Below are 16,790 nucleotides of genomic sequence, written 5' to 3'. Positions count from 1 at the left end.
CTCTACTATCTTCCATGCCTTTTTCGAGCCCAGCTAGCACCTTGGAATCATCATTCTGAATTCTAGTTCTGACATATTACCAATGTCCGTATTGATTAGGTCCCTAGCCATTGGCACTGCCTCTTCTTTTTTTTTTGTGGTGAGTTTTTAATGCCTTGTCATTTTATCCAGATAAGAATATATGAATGAGAGAATAAAATACTAAAAGGGTGGCAAAAAACCCAGGAAAATCTCAGAAGAGATCCAAAACCAGGTGGAGAAGAAAGGGGGAAAAATAAAAAATTATATATATATATATATGTATATACACATATACATATATATATATGTGTGTGTGTATATATATATATATATATATATATATATATATATATATATATATTTATTTATTAGGCTGGTGTATAGAACAGAGCCACCCACTTGATTTTGGGTGTATTTTGGTCTCTTAGAAGAAATTACCTCCCAAAATTTTAAGGAAAGAAAAAAAATACATATATATACACACACACACACAAATAAGGGTTGTAATATGACTTCAAAGATGAAAACTTTAAAAAAAATTCTAAAAAAGGAATTGATAAGTTAGTTGGAAAAAGAAAAGAAAATAAAAGAGGAGGGTTTGTGCTCCAGCTGGAGAGTAGAAGAAAGCCATGTACTAGATTAGGGTATATTTTGATCTATTAGAAGAAATTGTATCCCAAAATTTTTTAGGAAAAACAAAAACCTATGTGTTACAAAAAATAAGGTTAAATACAATGAAGGGACAAAATATGACTATTACAAAGTTTAAAAAGATTTTTTTTTAAAGATTTTATTTATTTATTTGACAGAGACCACAAGTAGGCAGAGAGGCGGGAAGAGACAAAGAGAGGGGGAAGCAGGCTCCCCACTCAGCAGAGAGCCCATTGTGGGGCTTGATCCCAGGACCCTGAGATCATGACCTGAGCCAAAGGCAGAGGCTTTTACCCACTGAGCCACCCAGGCACCCCTAAAAAGATTTTTTTTTAAAGAAAGGTATTGTGAAGATAAACTAGTTAAAAAAATGCTAAAAGAGGAAAGAGGAAAAGTTAAAAAAAAAAAAGAATAAGAAAAAAAATAAAATTATAAAAATTTAACTTTGCAAGAGTAAAAGGCTGTGGGGAAAAAGCCATGAATTCTATGTGTTGCTTTCCTCTAGCTCTGGAGTTTGGCTGTTCTCCTTGATCCGTGAGCTTGGTCTTGGCTGGATGTTCTTGCTGATCTTCTGCAGGAGGGGCCTGTTGCAGTGATTCTCAAATGTCTTTGTCCAAGGTGGAATTGCACCGCCCTTGCTAGGGACTGGGCTAAGTAACCTGCTCGGGTTTGCTCTTGGAGATTTTGTTCCCTGAACATTTTCCATACTGCTTTGGAGGACAGGAATGAAAATGGCGGCCTCCCAATCCCTGGCCCGGAGGAGCTGAGAGCTTGGGGACCCACTCCTCAGTTCTCCCTCAGAGAAAAGCGCTCAATCACTCCTGTCTCTCTGGTCTCTGGGCGCACTCCAAGCTCACCTGGCCCGTAAATGAGTGTTTCTATCTCTGGCACATCGCCCCATTTGGAGTTTCCAAACCCAGAGGATTCCTGCTGCACTGCTTCTCCAGGAGCAGGAGGGTGAGTCTCCCTGGATCTGCCACTTGTGGGGTCCCTGCTTGGAGAGCAGTGGCCCGACTATGCCTTGGCTCACAGTTTAAGGTAACCCCGATCTGAAAGCTCACTCTTCAGCTCCGTCTTTGTAGCCAGCTTCCCTGCTCCGATACCTGGCAGCTCTGCCACTCAGACACCTCCGATCTTTCTGTGACCCCATGGGACTTGAGACCACATTCCCTGTGAGGGCTCCACCCCCGCTTAGCCTCTGAAGCAATGTCCCTCAGTGGAGCAGAATTCTAAAATTTCTGATTTTGTGCCCCACTGCTGTGCTGCTTGCCAGGAGACAGCCCCTCCCGCCGTGGTTTATCTTCCCGTCGCTTTGGATTCACTTCTTAGCACATCCTACCTTTCAGAAAGTGGTCAATTTTCTGTTCCTAGAATTGCTGCTCTTCTTCTCTTATATCTCCTGTTGAGATTGTAGGTGTTCAGAATGGTTTGATACCTATCTAGCTGAACTCTTGGGATCTGATATTATTTCAGTCTGCTACTCCTCCACCATCTTGCCTCTCTCTTCTTAATGACCTTCTCATCAATTATAGTTACATTCAGAAGTATTGAGGGCTAAGGTTTCAGCATATGAACGTTGGGGAGGGGACACAATTAAATACATACCAGAATCCTAACTGTAAAAAGAGACTCTTGGATGTCATAGAAGGTTGATTAAAAAAAAATTGGAGGTGCTGCTTTCTGGAAATATAGGTTATTATAGTTTTCCCTTTCTTCCCCAGTTCATCCTTTTTCCTTTCCTTTCCCATTCTTTTTCTTTTTCTAGGTATAACTTAGGTACAGTAAAATATACCTGTTAGTGTGTAAGGTGTAGGAGTTGTGTAACCACCACATGCAGTTAGGTTTCTATAATCAATCTTGTAAGAGGGATGGAAACCAAATGTCTAAATTTCAGTTATATTTTAAATTTTTGTTTTGTTTTGGAAGGCTGAGATACTGGTAAACAAGGTAAAACCAAGGAACAAACTCAGGCAGTGATCTGAAAGGTAAAGTAGGAAAAAAAAGTTTTTCTTCTTGAATGATCTGAGGGCTAGAAAACTGCTTCATTTAAGTGTTTATATAATACTCCATGCTCACTGTGCCCACCTTTACCAATTTAATCTCCAAAAAGAATCTAACCTCCCAATTATCTTGCATTTATCCTGGCTTCCTAAATGTCTCTTAAACATGCTTGTGTCACCTCCCATCATCTCCTAAACCCCTTTTATACGTAAGCACTTTAAAAAAAATTTTTTTATTGATTTACTAGAAAGAGAGAGAAAGAGAGCATTATGCACAATTTTGAGTGCTTTTTTTTTTCCCTGTACTGAGCCACCCAGGTACCCCGGGAAACTGGCATTTTTTTTATATAGTTCAGAGCCCCTATATGTAAGGTTTTTAATCAGACATATGCCTCTGTGACGCTTTCCTCGTCTGTAGAAATTAAACCCATAATAGATTCCCAATTAAGTGGTATGGAGGATTTTTAAAAAATATAGAAGAAAAATGTTAGTTTGGAATTTATAGTTTGTATGAGAAAATAAGTTATGGTTTAATCACTTTCCTTCAGAAGTTCATCTTTTACTGTTATAACCTTTTTTCTGTTTTTTGTTTGTTTGTTTGTTTTTTGAGAGCGAGGGGTGGGAAGGGCAGAGGGAGAGAGAAAATTTTAAGCATACCCATCGTGGAGCTCTAGCTAGGGCTCAATCACACAACCCTGAGATCAGGACCTGAGCTTAAATGGGGTCTGATGCTTAACTGCGCCACCTAGGTGCCCCTAAAATTAAAATACTTTTCTTAATGTCTAATCTCTCATGTCAGGTGTAATCTTGGGCATAGTGAAAAGTAGTGCCCTATAAATATCCCATATCACCTTAAACAGCTATGTTTATCATCTCGCCCAACTCCCTCCAAAATAGTTTCCTTAGTTTTGTAGTTCTTTCAGGCTACAATTTCAGTGTTCCAGATTTCAAACACTGGAATGCTTTTGTTTTCCTCATTCTGTATCATCAGTCGTTAGCAAATTCTGACATACTTGAATTTTGTGTTGTTTTTTTTTTTTTTTTCTGTAACAGAAAGGTAATAGCATCCTACTGACCTCCTTTAATTGGGAGCCCACTGACCACTATCATGCTGTGTGTATCATTCTTGTTATCTGCTTCTCCCCTCTAGAATGTAAGCTCTATGAGGCCAGAAAGTTTTGTCTGTCCTTTATTGCCATATTCCCAGCACCTGGTATATTTGTTGGTTGAATTGAGCATTTAGTATGTAGCAGCACTGTGTTTACATAGAAGATTTCATTTAATTTTTACCAGAGTTGGGAGGTGTTCAGTTGTTTTGAGTTTCATATAATAAAACTGGCTAAGTTTTTAATGAAGGTTAAGTGACTTGCTCAAAGGCAGTGATCACAGTTAGTAGGTGGTAATACCAGACTCTAGTTTGTTCTCAAGCCATGAAGCTTAATCTATATGCCTTTGAACTAATTTTGACTACTACCTAAATTTCAAGGCATTCCGTAATGTCCAAGACTCTAAACCTATATTACCCATTATTTTCTATCAAAAACCTCTTGCTCCAAAGTAGTCTACTTACTGTCCCTTGAACCTTGTGGTTTTTGTTTCTATTTTCCTCATGTAAAGTCCCTTTAGAAATTTTATCTAGCCTTTGAATCAGAGATTGAGGGCATGTGCTGACTCTTTCGCCATTCAATCCTGAATACTCCAGGATGCAGTGAGGAACGCCTCATCTTCAGTATTTACCATGTCCCGCTCCTTGAATCTTGATTGGCACACAAAGGTTCAGTAAGTGGAAGCCGACCTAACTTGCTTGCATTTGCACCTGAGTGAGGGTCGTAAGGCACTTACCAGCGCTGCGTGATACTTATGTATAATGTCTTTGTGTTTAACTCCTTCGGTCCCCGGTTTGTTATAAAATGCTTTTAAGAAAGGTAACTTGTTGGGAAGGAAGCAACGCGTAGATAACGTAAACCTATAAAACGATGTGTTCCCTTTAGTTAAATGAAAATGCCAGCTGTCGGAGTGAGAGAGGGGAGCCTGAGGGGCGTCGGGAAGGGCTTCACGGATGGCCGCAGGGTGGCGGGGGCTCTCGAGCCTCGCCTCGGTCGGAAATCGGAAGCGCTTGTGGCACACCGCCGCCCTTCACCTGGCCTCGGGCTCGCTTTTGCTCAGGGCCACGTGCCAGTGTTTTAGTTTAACTGCGCGTCGGGCCCCCAGTAAACGGTTAGTAACTGCTTCCCGACTAGGTCTCTACCCTCCATCTTTGTGCCGACCGGGGGGCGCGGAGAGGATGCCAGGTGTAGCGACCCGGCTGAATCGCGGCGGGTAAACCCAGACCCCTAACCCCAACAGTCAAGTTTTCAAAAATCCCGCGCGTGGGGCCCCAGGCCGCATCCGTTGGGAACGGCCCCCAGCGCGCCCCGGCTCAACCCCCGCCCCCCACCAAGCCCAGGGAGGTGGGTAAGGCAGCTGGGTAGCAGGCAGGTTCTGCACACACGGAGCGCCGGAGCCAGCGCGCACCGGGGAGCGCGCCCGTCCAGCGGCGGCCGAAAACGGAAGCGGGCGCGAGCGGATCGCAGTGATTGGCTGAACCCACATGTCTCTCAAGGGGCTGGCGCGAACGCCACTGCGGAGTTGGGCGAGGGGATACGGCAAGGGGAGGGGGCAACACACTGGGAACAGCCGCGGGGCTGGGAAGAAATGAATTGCGGAGGTGCGCGGAGAGCAAGGAGAGTCCCTGGTCAGCGAATACGGGGGAGCCAGGGTGTGAAAGCGGGGCTGTAGAGGCGGTGGCGGGAGCAGCACAGGCCGAGGGCTTGAATCGACCGCGGAGGGCGGGGAGTCCGTGACCAAGAGCGGCGCTGCGGCGCGGTAGGCGGGACTAGGGAGAGCGACGCAGGGATTGGCGGGCAGAGCTGGGCTGCCGTACGTCGGCGGTGACGCACGCCTCCGGGAGGGTGCGCGCGCGTTCAGCGGCCTCTTTGTGTGGTGCCCAGATACGGGAGCGGAGGTGGCGGTGGCGATAGCGGAGGTGTTGGTTGTCTTCCTGTCGCCTCGGCTCGCCCACTAGCCGGCACCTCTCCCCTTCCCTTCCCCTTCCTTTTTTCCTCCTTCCCTCCCCTTCCCTTCTTCCCTTCCCCGTCGGTGACCTGCGGTGGCGGCTCCAGCAACGGCTGGGCCCAAGCTGTGAAGAGGCCTTAGCCAACGATAACGGCGACGGCGAAACCTCGGAGCTCGCAGGGCGGGGGGAAGGCCCGGGCCGTGGAGATGGAGAATTCCCAGTTGTGTAAGCTATTCATCGGCGGCCTCAATGTGCAGACGAGTGAGTCGGGCCTGCGCGGCCACTTTGAGGCCTTTGGGACTCTGACGGACTGCGTGGTGGTGGTGAACCCCCAGACCAAACGCTCCCGTTGCTTCGGCTTCGTGACCTACTCCAATGTGGAGGAGGCCGATGCCGCCATGGCCGCCTCGCCCCATGCCGTGGACGGCAACACGGTGGAGCTGAAGCGGGCGGTGTCCCGGGAGGATTCGGCGCGGCCCGGTGCCCACGCCAAGGTTAAGAAGCTCTTTGTCGGGGGCCTAAAGGGAGACGTGGCCGAGGGCGACCTAATCGAGCATTTCTCGCAGTTTGGCACGGTGGAAAAGGCCGAAATTATTGCCGACAAGCAGTCGGGCAAGAAGCGTGGCTTCGGCTTCGTGTATTTTCAGAATCACGACGCGGCAGACAAGGCCGCGGTTGTCAAGTTCCATCCGATCCAGGGCCATCGCGTGGAAGTGAAGAAGGCCGTCCCCAAGGAGGATATCCACTCCGGTGGGGGCGGAGGCGGATCCCGGTCCTCCCGGGGCGGCCGGGGTGGCCGGGGTCGCGGTGGTGGTCGAGACCAGAACGGCCTGTCTAAAGGCGGCGGTGGCGGTTACAACAGCTACGGTGGTTACGGCGGAGGCGGTGGCGGCGGAGGCGGTGGCTACAATGCCTACGGAGGCGGCGGAGGCGGTTCGTCCTACGGGGGAAGCGACTACGGTAACGGCTTCGGCGGCTTCGGCAGCTACAGCCAGCACCAGTCCTCCTATGGGCCCATGAAGGGAGGCGGCGGCGGCGGTGGCGGTGGCAGCAGCTGGGGCGGTCGCAGTAACAGTGGACCTTACAGAGGCGGCTATGGCGGTGGGGGTGGTTATGGAGGCAGCTCCTTTTAAAAAAAAAAAAAAAATCTAAAAATGCCTGGGAGTGGCTATAGGGGTAGCTCTTTTCAACAACCCAGCTAGGGTCAACTCCTAAGTTCCTTCCTCTCCCACCGCCTTCCCCATTTTTCCCTTGGGGGAGCCGCTTCTAAGGCTGCTTATCCTTGGGGGTGTTGCCCTATTTGCCTGCCACCTCTCTTGTCTCTCCCTCCGAAGATGGACTCGGCTTCACATACACATTTTTGTGTTACAGTCATTGATGGACTCTATTTTTTTATTATTACTTGGACCTTGGTCGTTTTTATACTAGCAAAATGTCTTGTTTTAATTTGTGTTTTTTTTGGGGGGGGGAGGGAGTGAACTTGCTGATTCTGTAGCAAAACCTGGGCGGGGGTTGGGGCGGGGGGGTAGTTTACTTTGTTGTAAGGACTTGATATCTGGCTACAGCGTTTTCTATGAAATCTACTTGGATTCCATGCCTGAAATTTGGAAGCATATGTACAAAAATCATTTTTACGTTTTATTTTTAATAAATCATTGTGTTTGACCGTATATGTCTAACATTTTTTTTCTAGGACCCATTCCTTACCGTTTTAAGGGATATTAGTTTAAAATTTTTCGTGTTCATTCTTAATTCTTGATGTGTACTTAGAGAAACTTTCAAAAGGTCCTTTGGTGGTTTTTTTTTTTTTTTTTCCTGTTGCCTTTCTAGTGACGTGTTAAATTTTATCCCTTACAGGCAAAACTTTTGCAGTGGTGGATGTAGCTTTTTAAATCTTTAAAGTTTCTGTGCATCCATCTCTTGTACCAAGCGATTTGCTTATCATCTTGACATGGTTGGTCACTTCTTTCTATGAGAATTTACTTCAAAGTATGTACTGTGTAGTTTGAAAAGAAATAGTTTGTGTTAAGCATGTGTTTTCATTCATATAAACTGTTTAAAAATTTTCAGATGGCCTAGTTTCATCCCTCTTACTGGTTTGTCTGTAATGAATGGTTACAAATAAGGGTTATATTTTACCCTTAAACTAAATGCATTTTTGTATTTTCAGAGCAGGTTTAAACGTTTTTTCCTATAGCTGAATTGTTGTCCTCTTGGAAATACTTCCCCCAACCTTTGTAGCACCATCTACTGGCAGAATGGCAGTATATCTGCGAAACAATTTGTTTAAAAAACTTGTTTAGGATAATTGCATCAGATTTAGAAGTTTTGCCATCAAAAATCTCTGCAGACTTTGGTTACACATTTACTTGTAACTGAGATGGGCTTTATGGGAATGTAGTTAACAGTCCATATCACAATTACCCTTTCTACACGAGATTTGAAAATGTAAACTGCTATGCATAGCTTGGGCAATGGCCCCAAACTGCTATGACAGCTAATGAACCAGCTACATGTACTGGTGTCTTAGGTGCAAGTTGTAAAGCAAAATCTTTGTGTATTCTGCTTGGTTAACAAATGTATATTTGTAGCCCTTTCATGCAATAGAATTCAAGTTGTTGTTTATAAAAAACAAAACAAAACAATGATATAGGAGAAAATTGCCTTCCTGGATAGAAATATAGAATAGCAACGTTTATGGATATCACAAATAAAGAATTCAATTCTTTACATGATTGAGTGAGAGTATGTATAACCTGGTGGGTGTGTTCAGAGTATTTATGATATAGTACATTTGATTTAATGTTATGGTAAAACTTTTTTCTTGAATATTACGTTCAAAAGCCCAAATGTATATTAAGAAGCTTTCTGAAGGGGAGGTTAATGGGCTTTAAAGGAAAAGATTATTTTAGCATTGACTTTGTCTTAGTTCTTGCTACTGTATATTTCTTAATATCTAATTTGTGCCAAGTTTTTAATCTTAATTGCTGGGGCTTTCATATCAAGAGATAGGAAGAAAGGTCAAGATTGTGAGGCTAGATTAGGACTGCTCAGTCGTTTTGACAGAATAACTGATGCTTGGTACAGATAACTTGAGTATACCTCTATGACAGATGGGATAGATGTTTTTTGCACATTGAATAAATGTAGTCAAATCTTGCTCTTAAATAAAGTGGTTCTACAGCTCTTTAAATTTATTTTTTAGTTTAGTGAAACAATACATCTGGGCTTCTTCATTTGGTAGTTTAGTCCCATTTTTTGAGTGCCTCTAAGGTACAGAAAATGATACGCTTAAAGTTATAATTATTACTCTGCTTGCCTTTTATTCAGCTTTAGTGGAAGATCCAATTCTTCTGGGTCAGTTGGAATAGTCCCCTTTTTGGAGGGTTTCCAAAGTCTGATAAGGTTATTGTTATTTTGTATTCCTAAGATAGTGACTTCTAAAACGTAAAATGAATGATGTGGAAGGATTACCTGTTAATTAGAAAAGCAACTCAAGGTGCTGTTCATTTATATTAACACTTCATTGTTGTGCATTTACCTTTATAGATTTTTTTGTGATCTGGTCTGGTATTCCGTGAAGGCAAAAACATAGTGATATTTAGTCTTTCTGGAATTGCTCTTGTCAATTTTTATAGAAGCATTTTTGATATGTAGGGTTTCTTTTCTTTTTGGGGCCACCAGTTGAATTTTTTAAGTCCTTTCACCTATGAGAACTATCTGAACATTATTACTTAAAATTTAAGAATTCATGAGAGGGTGTGATACAGAATCTAGTCAGTACTGAATAGAATTTTATGTCATGCTTGAATCTAATTTGGAAGATTATAAAAATAAAAACCATTTTTTGTCTTGCTCTTATGAAGAGCTTTTACATTTACAGGATTTTTAGTATAAATTCAGTGGTAATTATTAGTTGAACATGTTTTGAAAGGTATTTAAAGATTGATGGTAGTTTTAAATCTTATGCTTGCAAATGGTTAATATTTATAGGGATAATTATAGAATGATATGTTTCTTCCAATAACTTAGTGCTTTTGAACGTAATTTCTTAAATATGCCTCACAATAAATTTTTACATTTAAGCAAGGTTAAAGGGTTCGAGGATACTTGAAAATTTAGTATTGATGATTATTCCCCTGAAGACCAGAAGTGACAGTGTCGCTTAATTTGTAGGCTTCTTTAAGTGTTTGCTTTTCTCAAATTGCGTTCTGTTAAATTTTATATGCCTGTATCTTTGCTGACTAAAAGTGGACCTTTGGATGTTGGATTGATTTGAGTAAAACTGCAACTAGACAGTGGATTTTACCTAGAAAGATAACATTTGGGTAAGTCTCCCCTATTTTAACCAACTTAATGAGTGTAAGATTGTGATTACTGGGAAAAATGCCTTCTATTCTGTTTCAGAAGGTCTTACTTCATTTCCATCTGAAACAGGGCAACAAAAATTGCCTCTAAACCAGAGTAGGATAGTGCTTTTTTCTTAATGTCTCTTTGCAGGTTATTTTGATGTGCCTTTGTTTCATGCTTTCTTTTAAAAGTGAAAATACATTGTAAGATTTTTTTTCAATAAAGAATCCCTTGAAAGAATAGGTAAAGCCTAAGAAACGTATTTTCTGCAATACGGTATGTTATTTAAAAAGTTGTTATGTTGCTTATCATTTAGATTGACACAGAAAACGGCATTATTACTACTAGGAAATAGAAAATATAAAAATCTTACCGAGTCTTGGGGCTGGTGTATTTTAAAAATAAATTTACTAATGTTAAATAACTGGTTATAGATCAAAATAAATGAAAAGTGAGTAAATATTCTACCAATATGACCAAATCCTCTTCTCAAGGGTAATCGTTAATAAGTTTATATTCTCCTAGCTCTTCTTGGTATGCACCTAAGTTAATTTTTTAAAAAATAGGATTATATAGTTTTGCATTTTTAATGTATATCAATAACATTCTCAAAGAAATACAAATACACCTTTCTGTTGTCTATTTAGTTGACCCTTGAACACAGTGGGGGTTGGGGCAATGACCCCCCCCCCTCCGCCTTCCCAGTGCACTTTAAAATCTGTGTGTAAGTTTTGACTCTCCCTAAACTTAACTACTAATCCTGTCAGCTGGGTGTTTTAGCTATAAAGTAGTCAATTAGCACATATTTTGTATGTTACAGGTATCATATTGTATTCTTCTAATAAAGTAAGCTAGAGAGAAGATAATTATTAAACTAGTAAGAGAAAATGATATTTATAGTATTGTATAGTATAGTATATAGAAAAAGATCACTAAGTGGACCTGTGTAGTTCAAACCTGTGTTGTTTGAGGGCCAACTGTAAATGTTTCATAGTATAGTTGTCCTATAAGTTAAAATACTCTTTGATGGAATGAGGTTTTTTCTCTTGATTGATGAGTAATGTGATCATTATCCTTGCAGATATGTTCTTGCAGATCGCGTGTACTTAATTGATTAGATGGTTAACGCATAGTTAAATGTGGTAGAATGCAGCAGTTTTGTGGTTTCAGAAGTATTTTTCAGTTCTTCGTATACATACAGAGAAAGGTACATACTCAATTGCAGCTTTTTAAAGCCTTAGGGTAAATTCAGTGAAAACATTTTAGAGAAAATTTTCAAAGCTAGATTATACACGATAGAACAGTAAATGGCCTTATCATTTCAGGAACATATTCCTGTCCTCTCCTTCTGTTTTCTCCGGTGGTTTTTACTGCAGAAATATTTGACAGTTTTTCCATAAGATGGCTACACACTATCACTTAGGACATTTCATTACTGTCTGAAATAAAGGTTCCACTACTGCATTGTGCGAGGTATTCTGTGCATCATTTATTTTAGTCCTCAGTAACTGTATGAGGTGATCCTATTACCTGTTCTGTATTAGCTACAGGCTTACCTAATGTAAGTAATTTGCCTAAGATCATGGAGCTGCTGAGAACAAGAAATAGGAATCTTCTGCTTATTTTAAAAAAAAATTTTTTTAAACATTTTTCTCTTGAAACAGGAGAAAAAAAATTTCTCCTGTTTTCTCGCAGTGCCCAGAGATAACCTTTGTTAACAATTTGTTTTCTAGATTTTTTCCTTTGGTAGGATAGGTAGATACATATGCATATATATGAATTTTAACATCAAAGATATTCTGTATTTATACACATATCTTATATAACTATATGGTGTACTATAGCATAGATGCACATGATTTATTGATTAGCATATTTCCAGTTTCTGTTTTTAATTTAAGACTTTTGCAGGCTTTGTGTTGCCATTTACAACATATAAAAGAGGAAAAAAGTCAAGTACAGGAGCCTGGCTGAAGCTATTGGTTATATTAGTGTATGGATAGTTCTCTGAGAAATCTCCTAGAGTCCTACAAGGATTTTTCTGATATTTAGTCATTTTTCCCTCCCAACTTTTCTTGAATGAGAAAGAGTTGATTAAAGAATATTTAATGTATCTACATTAAAGACATGCCTTTATATTCTGAAGGGACTATACATTGAATTCTGGAAATTTATAACAATAGGCAGTTTATTATTGTTTTCTAGTTTATTCTACCTAAAACTTGTACCATCGTATTTCAGGTGTGTGTGAATAGAGGTTTTTCACTGCAGAAACTGCTTTTAAGTTGAATTAAGCGAATTGCTAAATACTTCCTCAAGAAGCTCTTGAGAAAACAGAGAAAATAACCTGGAAAGGGTATGCTGGGAGAGGTTTACTCTGGATCAGAGGTGGGCAATACCCAAAATCTAAATTTCCAGTTGAAACATGGATTCAGATCTTACTATTTAACCTTGGTAAGTCAACTTATTTTTCTTAGACTAATTTTTCCTGTGGTGTGAAAGACTTTAATTGGTTCAATCCTTTCTAATTTGATACTGTTAGTTCTTAGTCCTATTTGGTAGTTAATTCAGTAATAGCCTTCAAGAGGAAACCCTGGCACAAATTTTTGTAATTCTTTAAACAATTTATTGAGCGTGACTTAGCTAAATGTAGTAAATAAGGATGAGCCCTTGCTCACAAGGTACCCACGGTTTAGTTTGGGTGGTGGGAATTTAAACAACATAGAGTATGGGCATTTTACTCAGACATGTATATGAGCAGTAGGGGTGACTTTCTGTGTGGATCAAGGGAAATTTAGAGAAGAGATATTGCACTAGTGTTGACATTTAGAATAGGTGGATGAGGTGGCTAAGGCCATTCCACAGCTTTTTTTTTTTTTAAAGATTTTATTTTTTATTTGAGAGAGTGTGAGAGAGAGAGCACAAGCAAGCTGGAGGGGCAGAGGAAGAGGGAGAAACGGGCTCCCTGCTCAGCCCCGACATGGGTCTTGATCCCAGGACCCCAGGATCATGACCTGAGCTGAAGGCAGATGCTTAACTGACTGAGCCACCCAGGCGCCCCCCCACCCCCATTCCACAGATTATACCAAAATGCAGAGCCATATTAGTGTATGGATAGTTCTCTGAGAAATCTGCTAGAGTCCTACAAGGATTTTTCTGATATTTATTCATTTCCCCCCCCCAGCTTTTTGTTTCAGTTTATGAGAAAGAGTTGATTAAAGAATATTTAATGTATCTACATTAAAAACATGCCTTTATATTCTGAAGGGACTATACATTGAAGTCTGGAAATTTATAACAATAAATAGGCAGTTTATTATTCTTTTCTAGTTTATTCTACTTAAAACTTGTACCATTGTATTTCAGGTGTGTGTGAATAGAGGTTTCTCATTGTGGAAATTGCTTTTAAGTTGAATTAAGCAACTTGCTAAATAAAAGGCTCTTTACCTTTTTTTCTTCTATTATTAGACTGCAATGTAGACCCTAAAAGTACATCATCCATTTTTATTTATTTTGCATTATTTTAAGATTCAGGGTTTTTGCTAAGTATTGATAGCAAAATCCGCTTAAGAGAGGTGAAACTTATTCAGTGATAGAAATACAAAATTGTGGAAATATTAAGTAGGAAATGATAATCACCATATACTAGAGGATTTTTCCATAAGGAGTGTAATTCACCTTTGGGAGACCCCTTTTATTAAGCTGTAGTTAGCAGTATGCTCACCATTCTTGCATTTTCATCTTATAAATATCTTACATTTTGACTTACTAGCTGATTTTAAAATACGATTTTGTTAGAAAGTAACTTTTACAGTAATCAAGTCAGTTTGTGATACAAAAGAAACTGAATTTGCCATAAGTGAAAGGTTATATATTCTCTACATTTCATCTTAAAAATAAAGTTAACATTTGTATAATTTTGGGGGAGGCAGTATTTGAAAAATAAGTGGGCATGAATTATTAGCCTCAAATTGAATTTGACTTCAATACTTTGTGAATGTTCTTGATGTTTAAATTTAGTCTTTTGCTGATTATAATTGTGGAATTATTTTAGTTGGGAAATAGAATATATTACTTATTTCAAAGAGGCACACAACTGGTTTGAGAACATTAGTCTTTGAGATTGGAACTTGCTTTTGGGTGAACTTCACATTATCCCTAAAGGAGAATTTAAATGCTGCTAGATAAGACATTTATCATAAAAAGGAGATATTTGAAAGCTGCTTTTAAAAAAAGAATCAGAAAGTAGGAAGGGCAGTTGAGTCTTCTACTTCTTCCACCTACTTTTTTGCTTGCACTTGGAGCTAGATGAATTAAGTATTCACAGAGGAAAAGGATTCACAAAGATACCTTTCTAGGAAGGCATTCTTTTCCTTGTATTTGTATTGTTTTCCTTGTATTGTATTGTACTTGTATTGTATTCCTTGCCTCTTTTTCCCAGGCAGATTCTCTTAGGCTCCTATGATTATTTTACCACTTTGGTTTGCTTAAATAAGTAAATACAAAACAAAACAAAACTACCTGAAATAGGTTTGTGTCATCATCTGCTTTAAAATTCTCTGATGTGAACTAAAATTCTTTGATGTGTAGCATTTATTTATTTATTTATTTATTTATTTATTTATTTGAGAGACAGAGATCACAAGTAGGCAGAGAGGCAGGCAGAGAGAGAGGGGAAAGCAGGCTCCCCGCCGAGCAGAGAGCCCGACGCGGGGCTCGATCCCAGAACTCTGGGATCATGACCTGAGCTGAAGGCAGAGGCTTTAACCCACTGAGCCACCCAGGTGCCCCTGATGTGTAGCATTTAAATGACATGCTTATTTCCCAGTGATTGCCATCATTTTCATCAGGTATTGATCACCTTTGTGCAAAAGACATCTAGAATCTGGAGATACATAGCAGTAAGAAAAACATGGTTTCTGTCTTCAAATAACTGCATTCTGATTGAAATTCAGTTTCTTTGGAAATGATGGATCCTTTCCTTTTAAGCATCACAGCATCATCTCAGATTGTTAACACCATACAATTTGGAGTGTGTCATTGTTATTTAGCATTCCTTCTCAGATTATATTAAGACTTTACTCGTTCACTGGTTACTAGTTTAGATAACATGTGAAAGGTGCATTTTTTCTCTGATGTTCATGTTGCAAATATAATTTGCTTCAGAGTAAGCATCTGATTTAATATTTCATAGTCCTTAAGGACATACATTTTGGCATCAAATAGTCTAGATTTCATTCTTGACCCTGTCACTTTCTAGTTCTGTGGCATTGAACAAGTTGACCTAAACCCTCAGTTTCTTTGTCTTTAAAAAGGAGAGAATATTAGTAATACCTGTCCCAGGGTTGTTGAACAGATTGAGTGAAAGAATGCCTTTAAAGGACTTTAACTATATTCTCTGGTATGTAATGTTAAAATTATGACCTGTGATAAGAGGCATGACTTCCTAGTAAAAGGTGTATCTTTATTTCACCCCAACCATGTGGTATTTGCACAGTTAATGAGGTGAATGAATAGCCATCTTGAAGAGAGTAAGTAGTGACATAGGTGTATATAGTCTGTAGCTCAGTCTCAGTACTGAGATAGGTTTTTTTTTTTTAATGATTTTATTTATTCACTTGACAGAGATCACAAGTGGGTGGAGAGGCAGGCAGAGAGAGAGAGGAAGAGGAAGCAGGCTCCCCACCGAGCAGAGAGTCAGATGCAGGGCTCGATCCCAGGACCCTGGGACCATGACCTGAACTGAAGGCAGAGGCTTTAACCCACTGAGCTACCCAGGCACCCCTGGTTTTGTTATTTTTTAACGGTTTTATTTATTTGTCAGCACAAGTAGGGGGAGCAGCAGAGGGGAGAGGCAGGCTCCTCACTGAGTAGGGAGCCTCAGTGCGGGACTTCCAGAACTCTGGAATCATGACCTGAGCTGAATGCAGACACTTAATCGACTGGGCCATCCAGGCATTCCCTGAGATTGTTTTTTTTTTTTTTTTTTTAAGATTTTATTTATTTATTTGACAGAGACCACAGGTAGGCAGAGAGGCAGAGAGAGGGGGGGAAGCAGGCTCCCCGCCGAGCAGAGAGCCTGATGCGGGGCTCGATCCCAGGACCCTGAGATCATGACCTTAGCCGAAGGCAGCAGCTTAACCCACTGAGCCACCCAGGCGCCCCAGAGATTGGTTTTAAACTAGGCTTTGCCCTTGTTGGATGAGCTTGGATATGGGAACCTCCTAAACTTCTGCTGCTTCAACTGTAGTAGGAGAGGTATGAGCCATGTTAGCTATCCATAAGTGTTTAAGTATTTGTTGATATAAGGAAGGTATAAGTAATGTGAATGTTGAGAAGTGTTTTCCATGTTGGAAGAAAGATCAAGGAAAGCATTGTGGAAGATAAAGCATTTGACCTAAAAAAAAAAAAAAATTGCCACATAGATAAGATTTGGGGAGAAAAAGATAATTTCAGGTAGAGGGACAAATAGGTAGAGACATGGAGCCTATGTGCTAAACATTGTACAAAATACATTTACACATGGTCTGACTGGATCTGTTCACTAACCCTCTGCTTTAGAGGTGGCTGAAGCGCGTCTCAGAAAGATTCAGTAACTTTTCCCAGATCTCTAGCTGGGGAAATGGTTGAGCTGGGAGTTGAATCCAAGTCTGACTGATTCTGATGATCATACTCTCCACACTAAACTTGATTTGCTTCCAAATACAGGTGGC

At 40.4% G+C, this 16,790-nt stretch overlaps 2 protein-coding genes across 8 annotated transcripts in view; both read left to right on the top strand.

The window, feature by feature from the left end:
• Positions 1-16,790, top strand: part of KLHL3 (kelch like family member 3) — a 302,089-nt gene that overhangs the window by 152,799 nt on the left and 132,500 nt on the right. Inside the window, exon 1 of one of the 7 annotated variants that reach the window (XM_047729689.1) lies at positions 5,290-5,406. The exons of the other annotated variants lie outside the window; for them this stretch is intronic. The gene's annotated coding sequence lies outside the window, so the exon portion shown is untranslated. Of the gene's footprint in view, positions 1-5,289; positions 5,407-16,790 lie in introns of those variants that run through there. 7 annotated transcript variants of the gene reach the window in all.
• HNRNPA0 (heterogeneous nuclear ribonucleoprotein A0) lies at positions 5,600-7,397 on the top strand. The gene has a single exon (XM_047729693.1). It carries the CDS (start codon positions 5,934-5,936, stop codon positions 6,858-6,860), a length of 927 nt encoding a protein of 308 aa, XP_047585649.1. The 5' UTR covers positions 5,600-5,933; the 3' UTR covers positions 6,861-7,397.

The sequence above is a fragment of the Lutra lutra genome, chromosome 5, assembly GCF_902655055.1.
Source record: "Lutra lutra chromosome 5, mLutLut1.2, whole genome shotgun sequence".
Classification (NCBI taxonomy): domain Eukaryota; kingdom Metazoa; phylum Chordata; class Mammalia; order Carnivora; family Mustelidae; genus Lutra; species Lutra lutra.
The sequence above is the reverse complement of the archived record's forward strand: the minus strand, read 5'-3'. Positions and strand labels throughout refer to the sequence as shown.